At 40.6% G+C, this 19,050-nt stretch overlaps 2 protein-coding genes across 3 annotated transcripts in view; both read left to right on the forward strand.

Annotated features, from left to right (window-relative positions):
• Positions 1–602: 602 nt before the first annotated feature.
• Positions 603–1,631, forward strand: TAAR5 (trace amine associated receptor 5). The gene has a single exon (XM_008494079.2). It carries the CDS (start codon positions 603–605, stop codon positions 1,629–1,631), a length of 1,029 nt encoding a protein of 342 aa, XP_008492301.2.
• Positions 1,632–8,534: 6,903 nt separating this feature from the next.
• Positions 8,535–19,050, forward strand: part of STX7 (syntaxin 7) — a 31,594-nt gene continuing 21,078 nt past the window's right edge. Inside the window, exons 1-2 of one of the 2 annotated variants that reach the window (XM_030448266.1) lie at positions 8,535–8,648; positions 15,778–15,931. In XM_030448266.1, coding sequence (XP_030304126.1) covers positions 15,850–15,931 — 82 coding nt within the window. In that variant the 5' untranslated portion in view covers positions 8,535–8,648; positions 15,778–15,849. Of the gene's footprint in view, positions 8,664–15,777; positions 15,932–19,050 lie in introns of both variants that reach the window. The other variant, XM_030448265.1, reaches the window with a different exon arrangement.

Below are 19,050 nucleotides of genomic sequence, written 5' to 3' on the forward strand. Positions count from 1 at the left end.
TGCAACTTGCCCCAAGGGGCTTTACTTTGCAATCAGGCATAGCTTATTTTCTAATAATCATTTCACAGCTTCTATTTCATAAATAGAATAATAACAAAATTGACTTCATTTCCAGGGAAATTTACAAGAACCAGTGTACCATTATGCTAAAGTCACCTTTCAAATCCCTTAAGGAGCTTTGGCTTGAAATGCCTGTTACTCAACATGAGTTTTCCTCCTGATGCAGAAATTCTCTTTATTGACTGCTTGCCCACTCACTTCTGGATTTGCTCCATTTCTTGCCCTACTTACAGTATTGGCTGAAAGAAAACCAAAATAAAAATAATATAAAAATGATGACACAAAGACTGCACACATCATCTGAAGCTGGTTTACTTCCATAGGGACTTAAAACAGATAAATAAGGCTCTTTTTTTTTTGCTTGAAATATGTAAACTGTATGATGCTTTAATTACAGTAATTGATTAAGCCACCTCTCCTTCTAAACTGCCTTTTTAATATACTTTTTTTTCCAGATTGCTCATTTGGTACCTCTGCTGGAAGGTCCTTTTCTGGGTTTGTGGCAGAGGTGTGGGAGGCAGTGGGACCTGGGCCAGGCTGGGATGAGCTCAGCCCAGGCTCCCAGTGCTGAGGGGATGCTGGTCACCTTGTGCTATGAGGCAAATGGCTCTTGCTACAGAACCTTACACCACTTTGGGGTCCAGCTGGCCATTTATCTAGCCTGTGCCTTGGGAGTGATGATTACAGTGCTGGGGAACCTGCTTGTGATTGTTGTCATTTCCCATTTCAAAGCCCTACACACTCCCACCAGTCTCCTGCTCCTCTCCCTCGCCCTTGCTGACTTCCTCCTGGGGCTGACTGTGCTGCCTTTTAGCACCATCTGGTCTGTTGAGAGCTGCTGGTATTTTGGAGATGATTTCTGTAGGCTGCACACTTTTCTGGACACTCTCTTTTGCTTGACCTCCATATTTCATCTGTGTTTCATTTCCATTGATCGGCACTGTGCCATCTGCTACCCTTTGCTCTACCCCACCAAGTTCACTGTAAGGGTGGCCTGCATTTACATTGGGGTGGGCTGGGCAGTGCCTATGGCTTATACCTCTGTTTTCCTCTACACTAAAGCGATTGAAGAAGGATTGGGCAATTTTTTGCAAGACATGTCCTGTGTTGGTAGCTGTCAGTTGCTGTTCAACAAGCTCTGGGGATGGGTGAACTTCCCGGTATTCTTCTTCCCTTGCCTCATAATTGTAGTCTCGTATGTAAAAATATTCATTGTAGCTAAAAAGCAAATCAGAATGATAAACAACATGAATAGGAGTATTGGGACTCAGCTACATGTAGGAGCATCCAAGAGTGAAAAGAAAGCAGCCAAGATCCTTGGGGTAGCTGCAGGAGTCTACCTCCTGTGCTGGTTGCCCTTTACTATTGATACCATGGTAGACAGTCTTCTGGATTTTGCTACCCCCCCAGTTCTGTTTGACATTCTAATTTGGTTTGCTTACTTCAATTCTGCCTGCAATCCCTTGATTTATGTATTCTCCTACCGCTTGTTCAGGAAAGCTGTAAAACTACTCTTAGCCCATGGGATCTTTTGTTCGAGGACATCTACAGTAGATTTGTACCAGGAGTAACCCCATCCTTCACATGCACTGTAGAAAATATTGTAGACTTGTATCACAGCATCTCTCATGAATATTTTTAAACATCCACTTAGCTAATACTTGTCTTTTTTTTTTTTTTTCAAACAGATCCAAAGTTCAAATAGATATGCCATTCTCTGAAGCACCATCCATAACATTTGAACCAGCACACAAGTCTTACTAGTCTTGTATTTGTTATGTGCTGCCACCAAGTGTTTGTAAATCAGCTGTAATCATCTCCAAAGAGGACCCTGTCCATATTATTTCTTGGATAGCCTGAAATAGTTGCTGCCTGTTTCTGAAGAAACTTTCTTCCCAGGCAGTTGTCTTATTCTTACATAAAACAGGTGGAGCTGATTTACCAAGTTACATAGGCTGAATGGCAGTTTTTAAATAAAATAAGGCATAAGGATGCAACTACAGGTGTTATCAAATGTCTACCTAAGCTAATGGCCAACAGCAGATAAGAGAGTAAGGTTATACCAGTATTTCGTAGGTTAATTTTCTAGCCCACAGGCACATGCCCCTGTGCAAAAGGCAATGTCCTGAACTTCTCAGTAGCATCCACCAACAGCTGTTAAATGTTGGTTTGATCATGTCTGCAAGGCAGCTGCTCTGATTGCCTTACTCTGTATCTTTTCTACTCCTGCTGCATAAAGAGATTAGAAGAAGGGATAAGATGAAGGTCAGGAACTGCAGCTCCAGTTATCAATAGGTGTTACTTGCTTCTATGATTTAGTTTTTTAATTTTTTTTTATTTATTTCTTCTTACTGACAATTCTATGATTCTGCATGCTTTCATTTGCTTGTTTCCAAAGAAATGAGTAGGTCTGCTTACAGATAAAACATATGCTGGCATCCTTGGGCTGCACAAAAAATCTCAGTGCAGATTGTCAGTTTATGTTGACTGTGTTTATGCACTTTCATGAGGCAAATTTTAAAACTGTGGATGCTGATAAGTTGAGATTTCTTCAGCAGCAAACTCCAAGGTAAAACTTTGTAGTATTTGTAAAGAATTTATTTTCTACCTCAGTCTCTTAAACATTTTATCAGGAAAAAAATTGTAGTAAGAGTAACATTTCTATTGAAAAAATTATAAGCAGATAAATGGCAGCTCTAATATTTTTGTCTTTTTCTGATTATGGTATGTTAAACCAGTACTAGGTTTGAACGTTGTTAAAATTTTTAATGCCTTCTAAACAAAAGCTATTCTATCCTATAGTCAGCTGCATATCTTTCAAGTGACAAACACTAGACAAACAAACAGCTACAGAAAGTATGCAACTAATAGTAAGAAACCAGAAGATGCCCCATAGCCTGTTCAAATGAGGGATCAATTTTTCATTAATTGCAGCATGCAAATGAATCAGGCCCTACATGTGTAAGAACAAAAGAAAGGGATTGCACTGCAGATATTTGCAGGAAAACAGTGTAATACAGTGACTGTATATCACTATATTACACTGCATATTTTAATATATGCAGTAAACTAATGGTAAACTTTTTCCCCTTGTTTTAATCTTATCCTTAAATTTTTGCATGGAAAGAACAGTTTCCTTCACTAGTACAAATGAACTATAACTTTGAAATGTTGTAATCTGTTCAGGCATCTATTTATCTCAAACCTTTTTCAGTGCTGTACATAATTTTAAGATCCCAGTCAGAAATAAAGTGCAAGAATTCAAGATATTCAGAGTTAAACCATATGTGTAGAAGAAGGAGAATAGAAAGAGAGCTTTTATGTGTTATTTTCAGGGATGTCCTGAATAGAGAATGACCAGAAAATATTGGTGTTTCTAAGCTGTGATATTCATGAGGACTTATGCCTGTAGCTGGAGTTTCATTCAGTCTCACTTCATTATCCCAGTGTCTGATATACCCCCAGTTTGCTATATTAAACATCACAGCTTCTTAAGGACAGAAGCCAAGGCTTCTACTACTGTTCCTCTGTCAACTCATGCTGTAGCAGAAGGTAAAAACCCAACCCCTACTGCATACGGCTGTAGGCTTTCTACAATAAGGGTAACAAACATGGGGACCAGGTTAAAGAATGAAGAACAGTGTTGGATTCTTAGAAAAAAAGAGGTGCCAAATTACCATAGAAATCTATAGGAAAGCTGTGGTTTACATCTTGAAAGACCTAGACTGCGGGATGAGTTTCAAGATTAAGGGTCTTAATAAATATGGGTGGGTGCTTATAACTATGGCAGATGTCTAAACACTGATTACAGCTACTACAGACAGAATGGCTGTTTAAGATCAGGATGCAGTTAGTGGATATTTAGGATATGAATCATTTGGCCAGTACCACCTAAGATGCCTTAGGGAGTTTGAGATGTCCACATGGGGTATAAGCTACATCCAGCACCAATGAAGCAGAGAACCAGGTGGGACACATCTGGGTATGTAAAATGGCCTTAGATATCCATCTGTAGGGCACTGAGCATATAATAGCAGTTTAGACATTTTGGTATGTAGAAAACTGCAAGTCTCAAACTAAGTCATGTCATAGGGGCATCTTAACAGCATCATCCACTAATATATTTTGCTCTGAACTCACTGCAGCCAAAGCAATAGAGAAAAGGAATTTCCATTGACTTTCTAGTTGGTTTTTTGAGGAAATTTCTACAGTTTTCAAAAGATTGCAGAGCGCATATGCCATGTATGTATTTGGTTGGCCGCTTTTTTTTTCTGAGTCTCATTGCATAATCTGTCTTTATCATTTTATTTTCTTAAGCCCTATTCCCTCAATGGATTCCTACTGTCTATGCCACAGTGTAAGGACTCTGCCATAACTTTGGCTGACTGTTGCTAGATCTCCTTTTTGACTAAACAGCAGGCTGGACTGAAGAAGAGAGGGAAAAGCAGAACCCATACTACTGAATATTTACGATGACAGTAGCAGAGCAAACAAGTGAGAAGGAAAAGCAGTGAAAACTCTGGGAGTAGCCACCTTCACTTTCAGGATTTTCTGGAACTGCATTTAGCATCTATCAATAAGCAATGTTTTCCTCATCTTTGTAACTCTCTCTGTGTCACCTTGCCATTGACATCTCTTTGGTTTTCACAGCCAAATTTTGTCAGGATTCCTTTGTGGGTTTTGTTTTTTTTTTTCTCTCTGGTTTCAAGAAACAATTAAGCTAATTGTGAATCATAAAAGTGATGATATGCTGTAAAATTACAAAGATTGATTGCTCAACAATGACTTCATTTTCAAAATGACATTGTGTTGGATTCTATGAGAGCTAGTTGCTGACCTCAAACTCCATATTTTTTTTTTATTTTTAATATATTTCCTTCAGTAGATTTGTATTTCTTTATTTGAACAAAATGTTGCCATTTAATTTTATGCTCCTTATAATTCTTCATAATTTAAAAATAGTCTGAAGTTAGAAAGATTATGTATTTGCAGGTACTTCTTTTTTAAACATTGGGATTTAAAACTATAACCAGCTCATTTCACTAGTGCAGATGAAATTATATTACGGTATTTGAAAATTAAAGAGAAACACAAAGACAGATTTACAGGTAAATTTAATTTTTTTTTTTTTTTAAATATTATCATCAAAGTTGGGAACAGGATTTTTCTGTTTATTTAAAATGTATGCTGGAGAGAAGGTGCCATCTTAAATAAATTCAAATGGTCAATACAATTTTTTAAACAAATAGGCTTTACATGCCATTCCGCAGTCTAATTATCCCATAAGCTTGTTCAGGCTAGAAACCATCGTTCTTCATAATTTTGTAGAGCATCAAGTGTAATAAGAATTCAATCTCATTTCAGGTACTGGAGCAGATATTTTAATTAAATTAGCAAAAGGAGATGATGATGATGACAATAACAGCAATTCTTCCAGCTGGTGGAACACATCAGTAAAAAGTGCCTAAGTGGCTCTGCCAGGTGGTTTGCCACTGGTACCAAATACTGGCAGGATTTCTCTTCTCGTCCAAAGTTAGAGGCACACAAGTAAAAGGCAATAGCAGAGAATGAAATTTGCCCGTGGGGTAAATTACACACCACTTAGGCACAGCTCACGCCTTGGAAAGAGGACACTCATCAGGAATTTGAGGGCAGGGCTGGGCTGCTTCTCCATGGTTTCCTCACACCTCATGCAGGTGTGGGGAGATGCATGGAAATGGGTGCCACGTTCCCCTGTCACCTGTGTCCCTGAGACTTATGCCACCCACCCAGACGGGCCTGAGTGACTGCCAGTTCAGTACCAGAGCAGGAGAAGGATGTGGGAGTCAGAAATTAAGAATCAAGAAGGTGGGGCAGATTCAGATACTGGGCTCAGAGGAAAGAATGCCCTTTCAAAATCCAGCTGTGCTGTTTTTGATTTAATTTCCAATCCCTGCAATCATCAGCTGCAATACTGAGTACTGATCCTTAAACAGCACGTGTTTGAAGTGACATCCCTTGTGGCTCAGTTTTACATACGTCACCAGGAATATAATGGCATATACTCTGATCTTCAGTTAGTGAATATCCAGAGCATTCTTCCTGGTATACTGTACCTATGAATAGTAGGGTCTCAACATTTTCCCCTTTCTTTCCCCATTTAATTTCATCAGTTGAAATCTGGTCACTCTCCAAATGCAACAGAAAAAGTGCATAAGTAGATAAATATATGATTCTGAACTGTGGGTAACGCTGGTCTGGAAGCTCTAGAAAGAATTAAATGAGCTTAGAGACAGAATTCTGTAGCAGCACTTCTCTTCAGCACCTCTGACAATAAATCTTAGACAGCTTCTTTACAACTCCTGTCCATGGATTACACACCACTGAAAACATTCTTATCTGCTAGAAAAAGAAAGCATGTGGAAACCAAAGGAATCCAATAGGAATTCTCCTGTTTTATTTTAAGTGATGAAACAGAGCACCTTCTCCCAGCCAACAGCTTTTTTGTAGGCGTTAAGAAAAATCTTCTGTGGACATACAATGCTCTTAGAAATCTCTGATCAATAAAAAGGACTTCTTGGCTGGTCTCTTAACTGTATTTTCATATTTATTTTATATGATTAAAGAGAATTTAAGTATTTCGATAGTGTAGACAACATTTTAATGAAAAGTTGCTCTTATGATCCAGCTTTTCCTCCCAGGCTGGAGTATCATTGCTGCAACAGGTTTCTTTAAAGCATTATATAGTGAAGATTGTTAGTTATTGAACAATAAAAGGTGGAAACTGTGAGCCAACAGCAAGTGAGCACCAGGATTTTGCCTATGAAACATTCAGCATCACTTGAAAATGTTGGATACCTCTTTTCCACAGCGCAAGAGTGAGCAGTGATCAGTGATGACCTCAAAGCTACAAAAAAATATAATCAACTGCTATTCTCTAGATAAAGTATTCTCACTGACAAAGGGTCACTTTTCAGTATTTTTAATTGGAAGCACATATTTGACATCGGATAGCAAAAGATGTATTGTTTTCTGAAGTAAAACTGACAGTGAGCTCAGCTGAAGCTTTATAAAGTGTGAGTGACCAGGCTCAATCAACAGAGTTCATATGACAAACACTTGGAGATAAAAATCAAGGAGACTCCTTAATTCAGCAGGGTCATGCATTATACTCTCATTAGCACACCATCTAGTGGGATCATCTTGGATCATCTTCAGTGGGCCAACATGAGGGTAAAACACCTTGCCGATAAAATAATTGCTAATCAAAATAAACCATTAAACCGGCATGAAGATGCACACAGCACTCCTGTAGCAAATAGTCATACCAGAATATTTTTCCTTTGTAACTTTAATTTATGAAAGTGGTAAAAGGATGTTTCCAAACATAATGAACATAAAAAATGTATGTAGGCATACGAGTCTCCGAGGCTATCATGTCTCTCCTTTTCAGCCTACTTTGAGACGCATCAAGAACCACCTTTAAAGGGCACTCTGCCTGTTTCAGGCCCTTAACTTCACTCTCTTGTGTTGGCAGTTTATTGGACTTTTCTATCCGTGCTCTTTAGTTTGGAGGTTGCTCCAGTTTCCACTGCTTTAGTTATTCTAATTCTTAGCCAAGACTGAAATCTAGGATGCAGCAGAAATAAACTTCAGTTTTAAACTTCTGCAGTGCTTCCTTAGCCAGGTTAGGGCTCTGCAGAGGGGACAGCACTGCGTGCCCTGTAGCACTAAATGCACACAGGGGTGTCCTGCAGACCGAGAAGCCCAGCCCAGCTCTGGGATGCATCTGGTCCTGTAACTGGGGAGGAATCCTGGGGAGGATGCAAGAGTGTCCCAGCTGCTACGCAGGCAGCCTCAAGGCATACCCGTTCCTTCCTTCTCCTCAGGCAGCCGGGTCAGGATGAGACCGAGTTTCCTACAGCCTCTGCCCCGTCTCTCCCTGGTACGGTGCCCGGGGCTGCCCTGGCAGCGGCCGCTCCTCCGTCCCGCCCAGCCCCGTGTCAGCACACCCTTCAGTTCTCCTTTTTTCCCGGCACCGCTTGCCCCTTCCTATCAGCTAAATATCGTAAACCTCCTTGTCTAAAGGCTCCTTTAAATAAATCTATCATTGCCCACTCACTTTCTTCTAAGCGTCCCGCTGAGACGAAGTGACCAAAACCGAAAGCAGCGCTTCAAAACAGGATATTTAATGTAGTAACATCTTTCCCACTGCAACATTGTTTCCTTACACACGCTTTCCCCTTAATTCCTGATGCAACAACATCATTTCCTTAAATTACACTCCAGCCCCATATTTTTTCCACCTGAGGAGGGGTGCGGCTGGCGAGGGGCGGGGGATGCCCCGTTCCCCTCGGCAGCCCCCGCTGCCTGTCAAACCGGGAGCTCCCGGGCGCTGCCACTCCGAAGAGGCCACCCCGGCCGCTCCAGGCTGCGCGGCCTCCCCGCCTCACCCCTCGGGCCCGCCGGGCGGGGCAGCAGCGCGGTCCCGCCTCTCCACGCCTCCGCCGTCACGGCGGGACGGGGCGGGGACGGGAACGGGACGGGGCCTGTGTGTCCCTCCCCGCCCTGCCGGTACTGACAACGCCCACCCCGCCCGCCGAGAGCAGGTTCGTCGAGGCCGGGTAAGGGCAGGGGGATCTCCGCCGGGGAGCCGGAGCGGAGGGGTCGCGGCTCGCCCGGAGGAAGGAGCAGTCGGGGCGGTGTCCGGCCGGGAGCCTGTGTCAGGGCGGTGGGAAGGGCCTCAGCCAGCTGGGGACACAGCGCCCCAGGGGCCTGCGCTGGGGTCGGGGCCGTTCCCCCGGCGCGGCGGTGCCGCCCGGTTTGGGCGACCGGAGCGGCTGTGGGCGGGAGGGGGGCGACCGGGATACGGTCACGGGTGGGGTGGGTGGGATGGGGGGCGACCTGTGGGTAGGGAGGGAGGTTTTGGAGTGGGGTGGGTTGTGTCGCCACCACCCTCTCCTTTCTTCCCCTACCCCTCGCAGCCTTCCCCGTGACATCCCCCTGAAATCAAGGCTTGGGGTTTGATGCTGAGCGTGATGCTCGAAGGAGAGACTCGGGGCCTACAGCTGGTGTTTTACAGCAGCTTAATGTCGAATTGTAGGGTAGGAAGGGTCACTTCTGCCGTGTTGAAAAGCTCTCCAGATCCGAGGTGAGATAAGGGTGTCAGCAGGAGAAGAGTGTAAAAATCACCTATGTAAACAGCAAGTCCAGGCCTGGCTTTTCAGGCTGCTGGCTTGAAGTTATCATGACTTTTCCTGGTGAACCTCTTGCCTCTGCATCAGCGATGGGCACTTCTTGAAACTCTAGAAGGAAGTGGAAGGTTTTGCTCTGCTTTGCATGAAATGCATCTTAATTAAAGCTCGGTGATACGAGTCCTGGGATACTTCCTGCCAGAATCGATGTGCTCATGTGCAGTGATCCCTTCCACTCAACAACAAACAGTGAAAAAGCAGAGAGCTGTGCCAGCAGGGCAGGCGGAGATCTCCTGACCCATCATAGTCTAGCCATGTGCTTTCCCAGCAATGCATCCCTTCTGGGAGTGAGTGGGTTTTGTATGGGTGCTGTTAATAGAAAATACAATGAAAAGGAGAGAAAAGAATGTTAAAATTGGAAGAAAGTGATGCACCTCTTGTAGTCTTATATGAGAATATTAAGCACTCTTCTTGGTTGCTTACATTGAAGTTAAACTCTTCTGGGAAGAGAAGAGACAATGAGCTGCATGTAGTCATGAGCATCCTGGTAGTGCTCAGAGAGTCTTGGTATCCGGCACAGTTGGACTTTGTGCAAGGATAATTTCTCCCTCAGTATCCTTAATCTGAGCATTTGGTTCAAAGTGAGCAAGCTGCCATTAGGTAGGTTTGGGTGAGAACACGTAGGAGGCTAAATGTCTTGTACTTCTGGTCCATCTTCATTTTCCTACAAGATGTTTGTCCACCAGCAGCACAAGAAACTTGTCACTACGAAACATTTATCCCGGGTCCATTTTCAGTCCACCTATTCCTGTGGCATTAGCTCCTGTATCCAACATTCATTTTCCTATCCCTGCTTCATCATCAGCTCTCTAAATGCTTCCTGTGCTCCTAGGAAACATTATTTACTCTCTTAAAGTATTTCCCCAAGAACTAGTGTGTTCTGTTAGGTTTGTGAATATTATGTGCTTCCTTCATCTAGTTCATTACAAATACCAGGCTAGGTGAATTTGATAATGATAAGCATATTCTTTTTTTTTTTTTTTTACCCATACCTACTGGGCATTGGTGGTACATTAGGCCTAATAGTATCTCAGCTTTTCATAATTTAGTTTTCCACACTGAATATTTCTAAATGCTGCCACTACTGTGGCAGTTTCAGATGACTAAAACACTGACCAGTGGCACAATCTAGTAATTTTTTTTTTCCTTAAAAGAAAAATAATGCTTCTAGCTGTTACACAGTAACAGCTTGGTTTTGGTATGTTTCAGCAAGGCTAATGTGTCAAGGCTTAAGGGGTTGGAAAGGAAAATTAGCTTTTGGCATCTTTTAAGTTGGTGCTAGAGCAAAGGAAGTTTTAAATAAACTTTGCTTGCTTTTCCCTACCCTATATGGATTTAAGTTTGACTTCTACCTAAAACTAGATGATAGACAACAATCTGGAAACTTCTTTTATTACTTTAAGAAGGCAGTAAGGAATTAATTATACTGCTATATTTTTTTCATGCTTATTAGGCTCTATAGTTGGTTTTGTATTATGGAAGCCTCCAGCCTGCCTTTATGGACCTGGATTGCAGCACATTAGGAGCTGTAAAAGGACGAAGTGGAAAATATAATCTCAGTATCTAGGTATTTTAGCCTAAGTATAAGGGAAACAACAGATAAATCAAAAAAACCCACAGCCTAACCTCCTTCATCCCCACTAGAGGAAGCAGTGACAGATTTAATGCTTACCTGCATATTACTAGGTCGTTTACTGTGTGCTGTTTATGAGAATCCATTAAGTGCTGTAGTAGGGAGTATTTATCTTGAAGCATACTCTCTGCCCTTCTTTTTTAAATGAAGATTAATTTTACCTCCTGCAAAATTATTACAAAATTCAACAGCCAGTGCTGTCTGAAAACAGCAGTGTGTTTTGGGTTGCCTTAGGTAGGTGCCAGGGTCACTCCTCAGGTGCACCTTGTCTCAGTATTTGAGTGGTGAAACCTACTGAGATGAAACAGTTTGCACAATGTTACATTGCAGAAATCTTACAAATCATGGTTGTTACCATGATACAATTTTTTTGTAACTAACACAGTGACTGGCTGCAATTTTTTTTTCCAAAGTCTTTATGCAGTTTCTCATTTTTGCCTGTGTTTTCATGTTGCTTGAAGGATTTTTTTGTTTTTTTTTGTTTTTTTTGTTTTTTTTTTTTTTTTTTTTTGGTTTGTTTTTTTTTTTTTTGGCAGTAGTTTGCAAAGGAAGTTACATTTAGGATTTGTTTGGGGGAAGCTTTGTTTCTGTGGCCTTTATTTAGAAAAAAAAAGAAAAAGAATCACATACAAGAAAGCCCTATGACTTGTCTCTGGATATTTAAAGGCATAAAATCCTAATTCAAATCAGATTTAATTTTTCAAGCATTTCTGTGAGATGCAGTGTGTACTTTTTTTTCTTTCTGAAAGTGAAGGAAGGATCCATGTGAACATTTGTAGTTCTTGATGTTAAAACATTGCTTAAACAGTAAAGAATATAAAATATATTAAATGCTTATTTACTGTAGGTGGCTGGAGCCTGCTAGGTATTTAGGTTACTCCTGCTGAGATCTGACATGTGCTGTGCTTGTCACATTGCATTGTTTTCTCCTGATGAAGGTTTCAAAGATGGCACTGGGAACCCTCTCTGTTGTGGAGTTTCTTTCCATTTTCTTCTCTCTGCCTTTGGCAGTAATCTGGCTGAAAATAGCCAAGAGAAAAGTGGATTTTATACTCATGCCTGAAAACACCTTTTCAGAAAAGAAGTTGACACTAAGGTTTTGTTTTGTTGTTTTTTTTTTGCTTTGTTATGGAGTGGCAGTGTGATGCAGGAACCAGTTTGTGTAGAAATTTAGAAAAATATATAGCAATCCTTTGACTTCTCTAAACTTCTTGTACATACAGAGAGGTATTGCGGCAATGAGTGTTGACGAAGTGTTCTGATGGTTTCTTTCATTTGTGCCAGAAGACTTAGTTCTTCATACTTTATTCAGTGGCTTGACAAACCAATTTGCCATTAGGTGTATTCCCATGGAAAGACAGAGATGGTGAGCAGAAGATAAAATGTACAATCAAAAGCTTCAGCCAACTGAAACTTTTAGGGGAACTGAAGACTACCACAGATGGAGCTCTGTTCCAGTTTGAATGCAAAGTCCACTTCCCTCAACTGCAGAAGGCTGTTAACTTTGCTATTTTAATAAGTTAACACCAAAGGCAATAAACACCAAAACGCATCAGGGTGAAGTATTTAAATGTGGAAATGAAAAGGGTTAATTTCTGTGGAAATTCAGATGAATGCTTCTGTCACCTTGGTATGGAAGGAGGCACTTGGTGCACACATCTGTTTTGGTTGAAACCCTGACCTTGTCAAAGCCATTAGCAAAACTCCCATTGACTTTCCAAGGGCTCAGCTATCTGTGTTTTTTTGAGGATTTTGAGTAACTCGGTGCTAAGAGCAAAGGGTCTGTGAGTGGAGGTGAGGCGTTTGTTCAGTTTAAATGCCTGTGTTACTGTGACAACTAGAATGAGGAAGAAGTTCACACTTCCTGTTTAAAAAATAGTAATAATCAAACACAAAAATTTCCTTGCCTTTGAACTATTCAGTTTGTTTTTTCTTGACTTGGGGAGTTCATAGTGAAGATTGGGAAGTGATGAGAACTGATAGCTAACATCTCTTTCTGTCAGTTCCCCTGACCAGTAGCTTACCCCATCACCCCTGCATTATTAATTTTCCTCAGGAATAGCATTGGTAGTAGAAGAATTTGAATGAAGTAAACCAACTGTGAACTTGCACGAATGTCCTGCAACTTAACTTATAAATTCAAATATGTGTGTTAATACAAAAAAAATTATCAACAATTAGAAATCTATGTGTGCAGTCAAAAAGCTAAACTATGTCCTGTAGAGGACTTCCCAAAGTACCATCTGAATATCCACTCTATGTATTGTTTGGCTGCCTAACTATGTAGCGAGAAAGTTGAAAAGCTCAGAGTCTTATGTGCAGAGTAACCTTTTTTAAAGATACTTATGGTCAGCTGTAAAAATTTTCAGGGCAAAAAAAAGAAAGTCAATCTCTGCTTTTGTCAAGAGTTGGATGAAATATACTGTGTGTATCTCTTGACTGTAAGGCTGTTAATGAGAACAGTGTTACAAGCAGCTGTCTGGAACATGAAGGGAGAAAAAACAATTGTGAAGGTCTGTTTCAGTGAGTTCTGTAGCCTCTCTACACAAAGGAATTTGATCTTCTGATGTCTCTTCTCTCCAGCAGCTATATTTCAATGTTTAACTTTAAATATAATATTTAACTAAAAAGTACTTTTTGCCACTGCTGGCATTGTATAACATGCTACTTAAGTGTCTAGAAATAGTCCTAACTTTTAAAAGCAGCAGTGTCCAAAGTTCTGAGTAATCTTCTTTTTCAAGCTATCTTCTGTTATGTGGTTTCTTTGCATTTTATTCCTGTGATTTTATTTTCTGCTAAATTTGTATAATTTCCTCGCTTAGTCAAAATGCCATGCCACAGAGCCATTTATTTGCTATAAATTTTTTGCATGGGTTTGCTCTCACAATATAAAATCAGTGCAGTGCTGCCTAGAGTTTTCAAAAAAGTCAAAGGTTGTTGTGCCAGTCTGAAATCAGATAAGTGGGATTTAGGCTGGCTGGCTGGCTGACTTCAGACTTTAGTCTGTGACCCAAAATAAGTTGAATCTGCATGTGCTACAGACAAAGACAGGAAACAATACTGCAGAGAGATAGCATGACTAGCAGGCAACTGTAGAGTCAGTACACAGAAGAATGCAAATACCCTCCCTCCCTGTTGCCTCATCTGCAGTCAGGTTGTTCATTACTTAGGGGATGCTTCAGGGCTTGAAGACTCCAAGCAAGTTTTGGGACCCTGGTGGCAGCAGGCATTTCAAAACTGTGCAGGGTTTGTCTTCATGGTAGCAGAGGCTTCTCCATCTGGCATAGGTAATGTAGCCTGCAGGGTAGCAGGGATGTGCCTGACCTGTGCAGTTGCATTCCTTGGGAAGTTCTGGTGGGATGAGTCTGACCAGTGTAGTGTCTGGGCAGCTCCACTAGAGATCAGTTTGTATCACAGAGATGAAAACAGTCATATTTTAAAACATCTAGGGTGTTCCTGTGTTGTAGTAACACAGGCATTTCCAAAGGTGAAAAAAAAAATAATAAATTTGGCTACAAGGACTGTTAATAGTGTTTATTTTAAAATTTCATAAAGACTCGTTTGCAAGCAGCACCACAGGTGGTATCATGCTTTACAAATCAGTTGGCCTTTTCATTTCCTTATTTTCTGTTTAAACTTTTAAATGTCCTTTCTCTTTCTCCCTGAAATGGAGTGTTATCAGTTTCTATTGAACAGAAGTTCAACAGACTAGGAGAAGAGGACTTTTCTTGGAAAGCATGTGATTTGGGTTGGTCAGTAGAAGTGTGGGGAACTGGTGAGATTACAATGTTGAACCCATGAAGGTGATCCATAGAAAGGTTAAGACTGCACAGCCTGGATGAGATTGTGAGATTGTGTTGGATGCACATATGCTTGGCATTAGTCTGCATTCTCACTGCAGAACAGCTAAATTGCCAGTTTTGATTTTCACATTTATCCTAAGTTGTATCTTGGTAATTTGAACTTGGAGTATCTTTGACTTTGTGCTGAAATTTGGTCTGTATGGGTAGAGAGCAGGCTAGGACATCTCTAGTAGTTAAATGCTACATGATTGTATATGTGTTCTTTTAGAGTAAGTATACTTGTATTTGTGTTGTCAAAGTTTTACCTTTTTGCATATATGATAGTTCTGGGTACAAAAAAATGCACCTAAGAATGTGATTGTATCCCCAAGTTGTTAAAAAATGAGTTCACATTAAGAAATGCAGCAACTGAAACATGATAAAGTGGCAATTTATGGAATTAAGCTGAAACTGGATTACAACTAAAACTGAAGTTGGTACAGATGATTGGTGTTTAGAGGGAACTGCATGGTTCCTTCATTCTAGTATCTTCTGCAATATCTGATGTTGTTTTTCCTGTGCTTTATTTATGCTAGGTTGTATTAATGGGATGGGTGATTCACAGTATGGGAATAATGATATAATTGGTTTGGGACATAATTAATCAGATGGTTTGGCATCAGAAGATGAAACATACAGCTTTTTATGGAATGGCAATGATTATTCATGCTTTTACTTTGCTTACAGTGGGGAAATATGTTAAGAAGTTGAACAAAGGCTCTAGTTTCTCTGATGTAGCTGCTGTAGTGTAATTGCAGATCTTAAGCTGTATGTATTACTAAGAATCTTAACAGTAAGACTTATTGTAGGAAATTTTTAAAAAGGATGTCCTATTTTTATTTAATACTTTAAGAAAATGTTCCCTTAAATTCCATCTTTGAAGTATTGTATTTTCAGGGAGGGTAAACATTAGTTTTCTTGAACGTTTTCCTATGTATTCTTCTTTAAGGTAATGAAGAACTTTGTAAATCAATGACCAAAACATTACCCTGTTTTCTGGGTGGTTTAGGTGTCCTTCATACGTGGAGACTGTCAGACTTGTTCCCATCGTGGATGATCTTGACTGCAAATCTACTCAGCCATGTCATACACTGCAGGTTTTGGAGATCCGAATCAACTAGCCCAGCGCATAACTTCTAACATCCAGAAGATCACACAATGCTGTAAGTTGCATTTATGCATGTTTTATATAAAATACTGGTGGTGCCCCTCATTTGAGGTTAGCTCTTCAGATTCATTTGTGGGAGTTCACTCTGACTGTTCCTGATTATTTGATGGTTTTGTGGCATCCCACAGTAGATCAGGTCCTTCCTATGTATGGTTAAGTGTGATCTATCCTGAGAAAGTGTAGTATCACTCTGTATTCACCAAGTGAATAATTAATTAGGAAGATGGCTGCTGGTAATAATCCAGTTTTGTCCTGGCCTGTTATGTGGCACCTTAAGGTGGTACCTCAAGATATTTCCTGAGCAAAGATTGCATGAAATATTTGCTGGAGCTTGAATTGTGCAGCAGGGACATGAGCTGTGTGGCCTTGCAACTTGTCCTTGGAAATACATATTAGATATGTGAATAAGACAGTGCAAGTTTTAATACACTTCTGCTTAGATTCATGCCACCTAATTTGTTTTAGTCACCTCTCTGAGGGGTCCAAGTTCGAGGTAAGTCAGGCTGCTGGGGTTTTCAGTCTTGTTCCCTTTCCCTCAATTTTCCATTACATTTTTAATATTATGTATAGCAACTACAGCTCATCTCACAAATTCATCAGAAGGGAGCTAGCCACAAACAGCATATAACTAGCTTTTGGTATGCATGTTTTTGATGCTCTGCAGGACATAAATTGCATGCAGAAATGGATATTTTTTAATTGAAACTTCAAAGGAATTCTAATAAGTTAAGTGTGTCAGTTTTAATAAAAACTTTGATCTTTGTTTTGAACGACAAGTTTTAGGAGCTGGTATTTGTAGCACTGATTAGTGGCATGGATTGGGCTTTTTTCTTATCATTTCAGCTACATTTTGTATTTTCTTCCAGAAGGAATTTATTTAAATTTCAGCAGACAGGAAGAAAAATTGCAGTTTTGCTTTACTGAAAAGTTTCTGTACATCGTGACTGTATTTCCTCAACGTAAAATTAACCAACTGGCTCTGTAAAAAGCCAATATGCTTTATTTCATAAAATTTGCTCAGTGAATTCACTCGGTCTCATGGCTTCAAACTTGGTCTTCTAGAAACACCTGTTGCTGGTGTCAGAGACTGAGGCTCCAAAACGTAGAAAAGAAGTTTTTAGTTGTCAGGTGAAAATGTAAAATCAATTAAATGATTGACGCTGGAGCACTGTGAAGACAGCTGCTGAATACAGTTAAACACCTGGTGCTGGATTCAGCAAGACCTTGGTTTCATCCTTCTGCTTCAATCTCTTGTCTTGCTTCTGCTGTGTCTCCCTTCAGGACAAACAAAATTTAGTAAGCTGCTGTGTCTTAGATGGGAGCCATGCTGCAGGGGCTACTTGTAGTCTTCTTCTCCTTTTTGAAATTTAGATGGCTGAAGTATGAGCAACAGAGAGGCGCTTCTGCCATTCCAAGACCCGAGTCCAAATCTCCCTTAGCCCCACTGCTGAATGGATGCTGAAACAAGAGCTTTGCTTTAAAAAGCACCAGCCAAGCACTTTTCTAGGACTGATACACAGATGGATTTCATCCCTTGCTCTTCTGTAGACCTGACTGAACTGTTACTATGCAGTTACTCTTGTAGTCCATACTTCTCAAGTAGATTTTATGAGGATCTGAATCCAAAGCACATGCTGAACACGTTTTCTGGAATGACTTCTCTAAGGGTTTATGGACACTTTTTTAGCTATTTTGTTCCTATTGGTGGTACCTGCCCAGCTTTCTGTTGGAAGGTGTGATCTTCAGAAACTTCCAAGTCAAATGGGGAGAAGCCTGCAAGCTTAGGGAGCAATAGAGCTGCTCAGCAGCTGAGCAGGTGTCTCTTAGACTGCAATTCATCATCTTGGCTTTCAGAGTGAGATCAATTAAGAGTGTTTTGCTTTGGATTACTGAACCATTTCAGTAGGCTCCTGTAAAGTAATTCATGCTTTTGCTAACATGCAATCAAACTGTGAATACTGCTACAGAGATATAGATAAGAGATTAGTTGAGAAGAAGCTAGCCCTGTAACTTGTGGGAGAAATACAGAAGAACATCCTGAATTAGACAGCACTGTGCTGCCAAGATTTCATAACACATCAGTTTTATAGGTCAGAACATCAATCTTTACTGTTTCATTCAACTGCAAGGTTGAATTATTACACAAACACCCTCCAAATAATAAATTTGCTCTGGTTCTAGATTTTAATATGCCATACATATACACGATAAAATAAATACATTAAATAGCTTGCATTTCATAATGCACCCACATAATGCTTCTGTCTTACTGATTCTTGTGATCCTTACCTTCCTTCTTTCCTAGTATATGAAGCCCACTGTTACTGATTGACAGGAAAAGCTCATCCCTCCACTGGTTTAACATACCACTTAATACCATCTAGCCATAGTTACTTCTCTTTACTTTGAGTTATTCTGTGGTTATGGAGAGGACCACTGGGTTAGCTTATCACCCTTTTAACTTTAAGAACAGACCTTGATCTCTTGATCTTATCGTGACGTTGAGTTAGGAGCTGTAAATTGCTTCTGCCTTGCCTGAACTGCTGGTGAACCACTACAGTAAATGTTTTCTGTAGTGGAATACTTGAGTTTCTTTGGAGGAGAGAGCTTGGTGTGTCAATTTAAGACTTGAAAGATAAAATTGAGCTAGCTAATGGGTGGCAGCATACACTGTACTCTGCACTCTGAGCTCTCTTGGGAACTTAAGCCTGGAGGGTACCTGTGTGCTCCTGCGGAAAGAACTTTCTTTCAGCCGCTCTTTAAAGAAGAATCTGTGCTCTACTTTCTGTTTCCACCATTTCTGCAGGAATAAATGATGATAACATTAAGTAGCAACATGTAGGGAATGGAGTCTGCTTTACCCAGACCGAAAGTCATGTTTTGCTTATCATGACAACTCTGAGCTGAGATCCAGGGAACTAGTCTCGGAGTGTTTCTCTGTGCCTTTTCTTAAAACTGTTGCACTGAACAGCAGGGGAATTGCAGAGCTCAAGATTCTTCTTGATATGGGATGTAGAGAGGCAGGCCTCAGGCTGGAGGAGGGTAAGGCCCTCAGACCTACTCCTGGCACTTTTAGAGAATCCATGTGACTGTCCTTAGGCAGTGCTGTAAGAC

The sequence above is a fragment of the Calypte anna genome, chromosome 3 (assembly GCF_003957555.1).
Source record: "Calypte anna isolate BGI_N300 chromosome 3, bCalAnn1_v1.p, whole genome shotgun sequence".
Taxonomy (NCBI): Eukaryota; Metazoa; Chordata; class Aves; order Apodiformes; family Trochilidae; genus Calypte; species Calypte anna.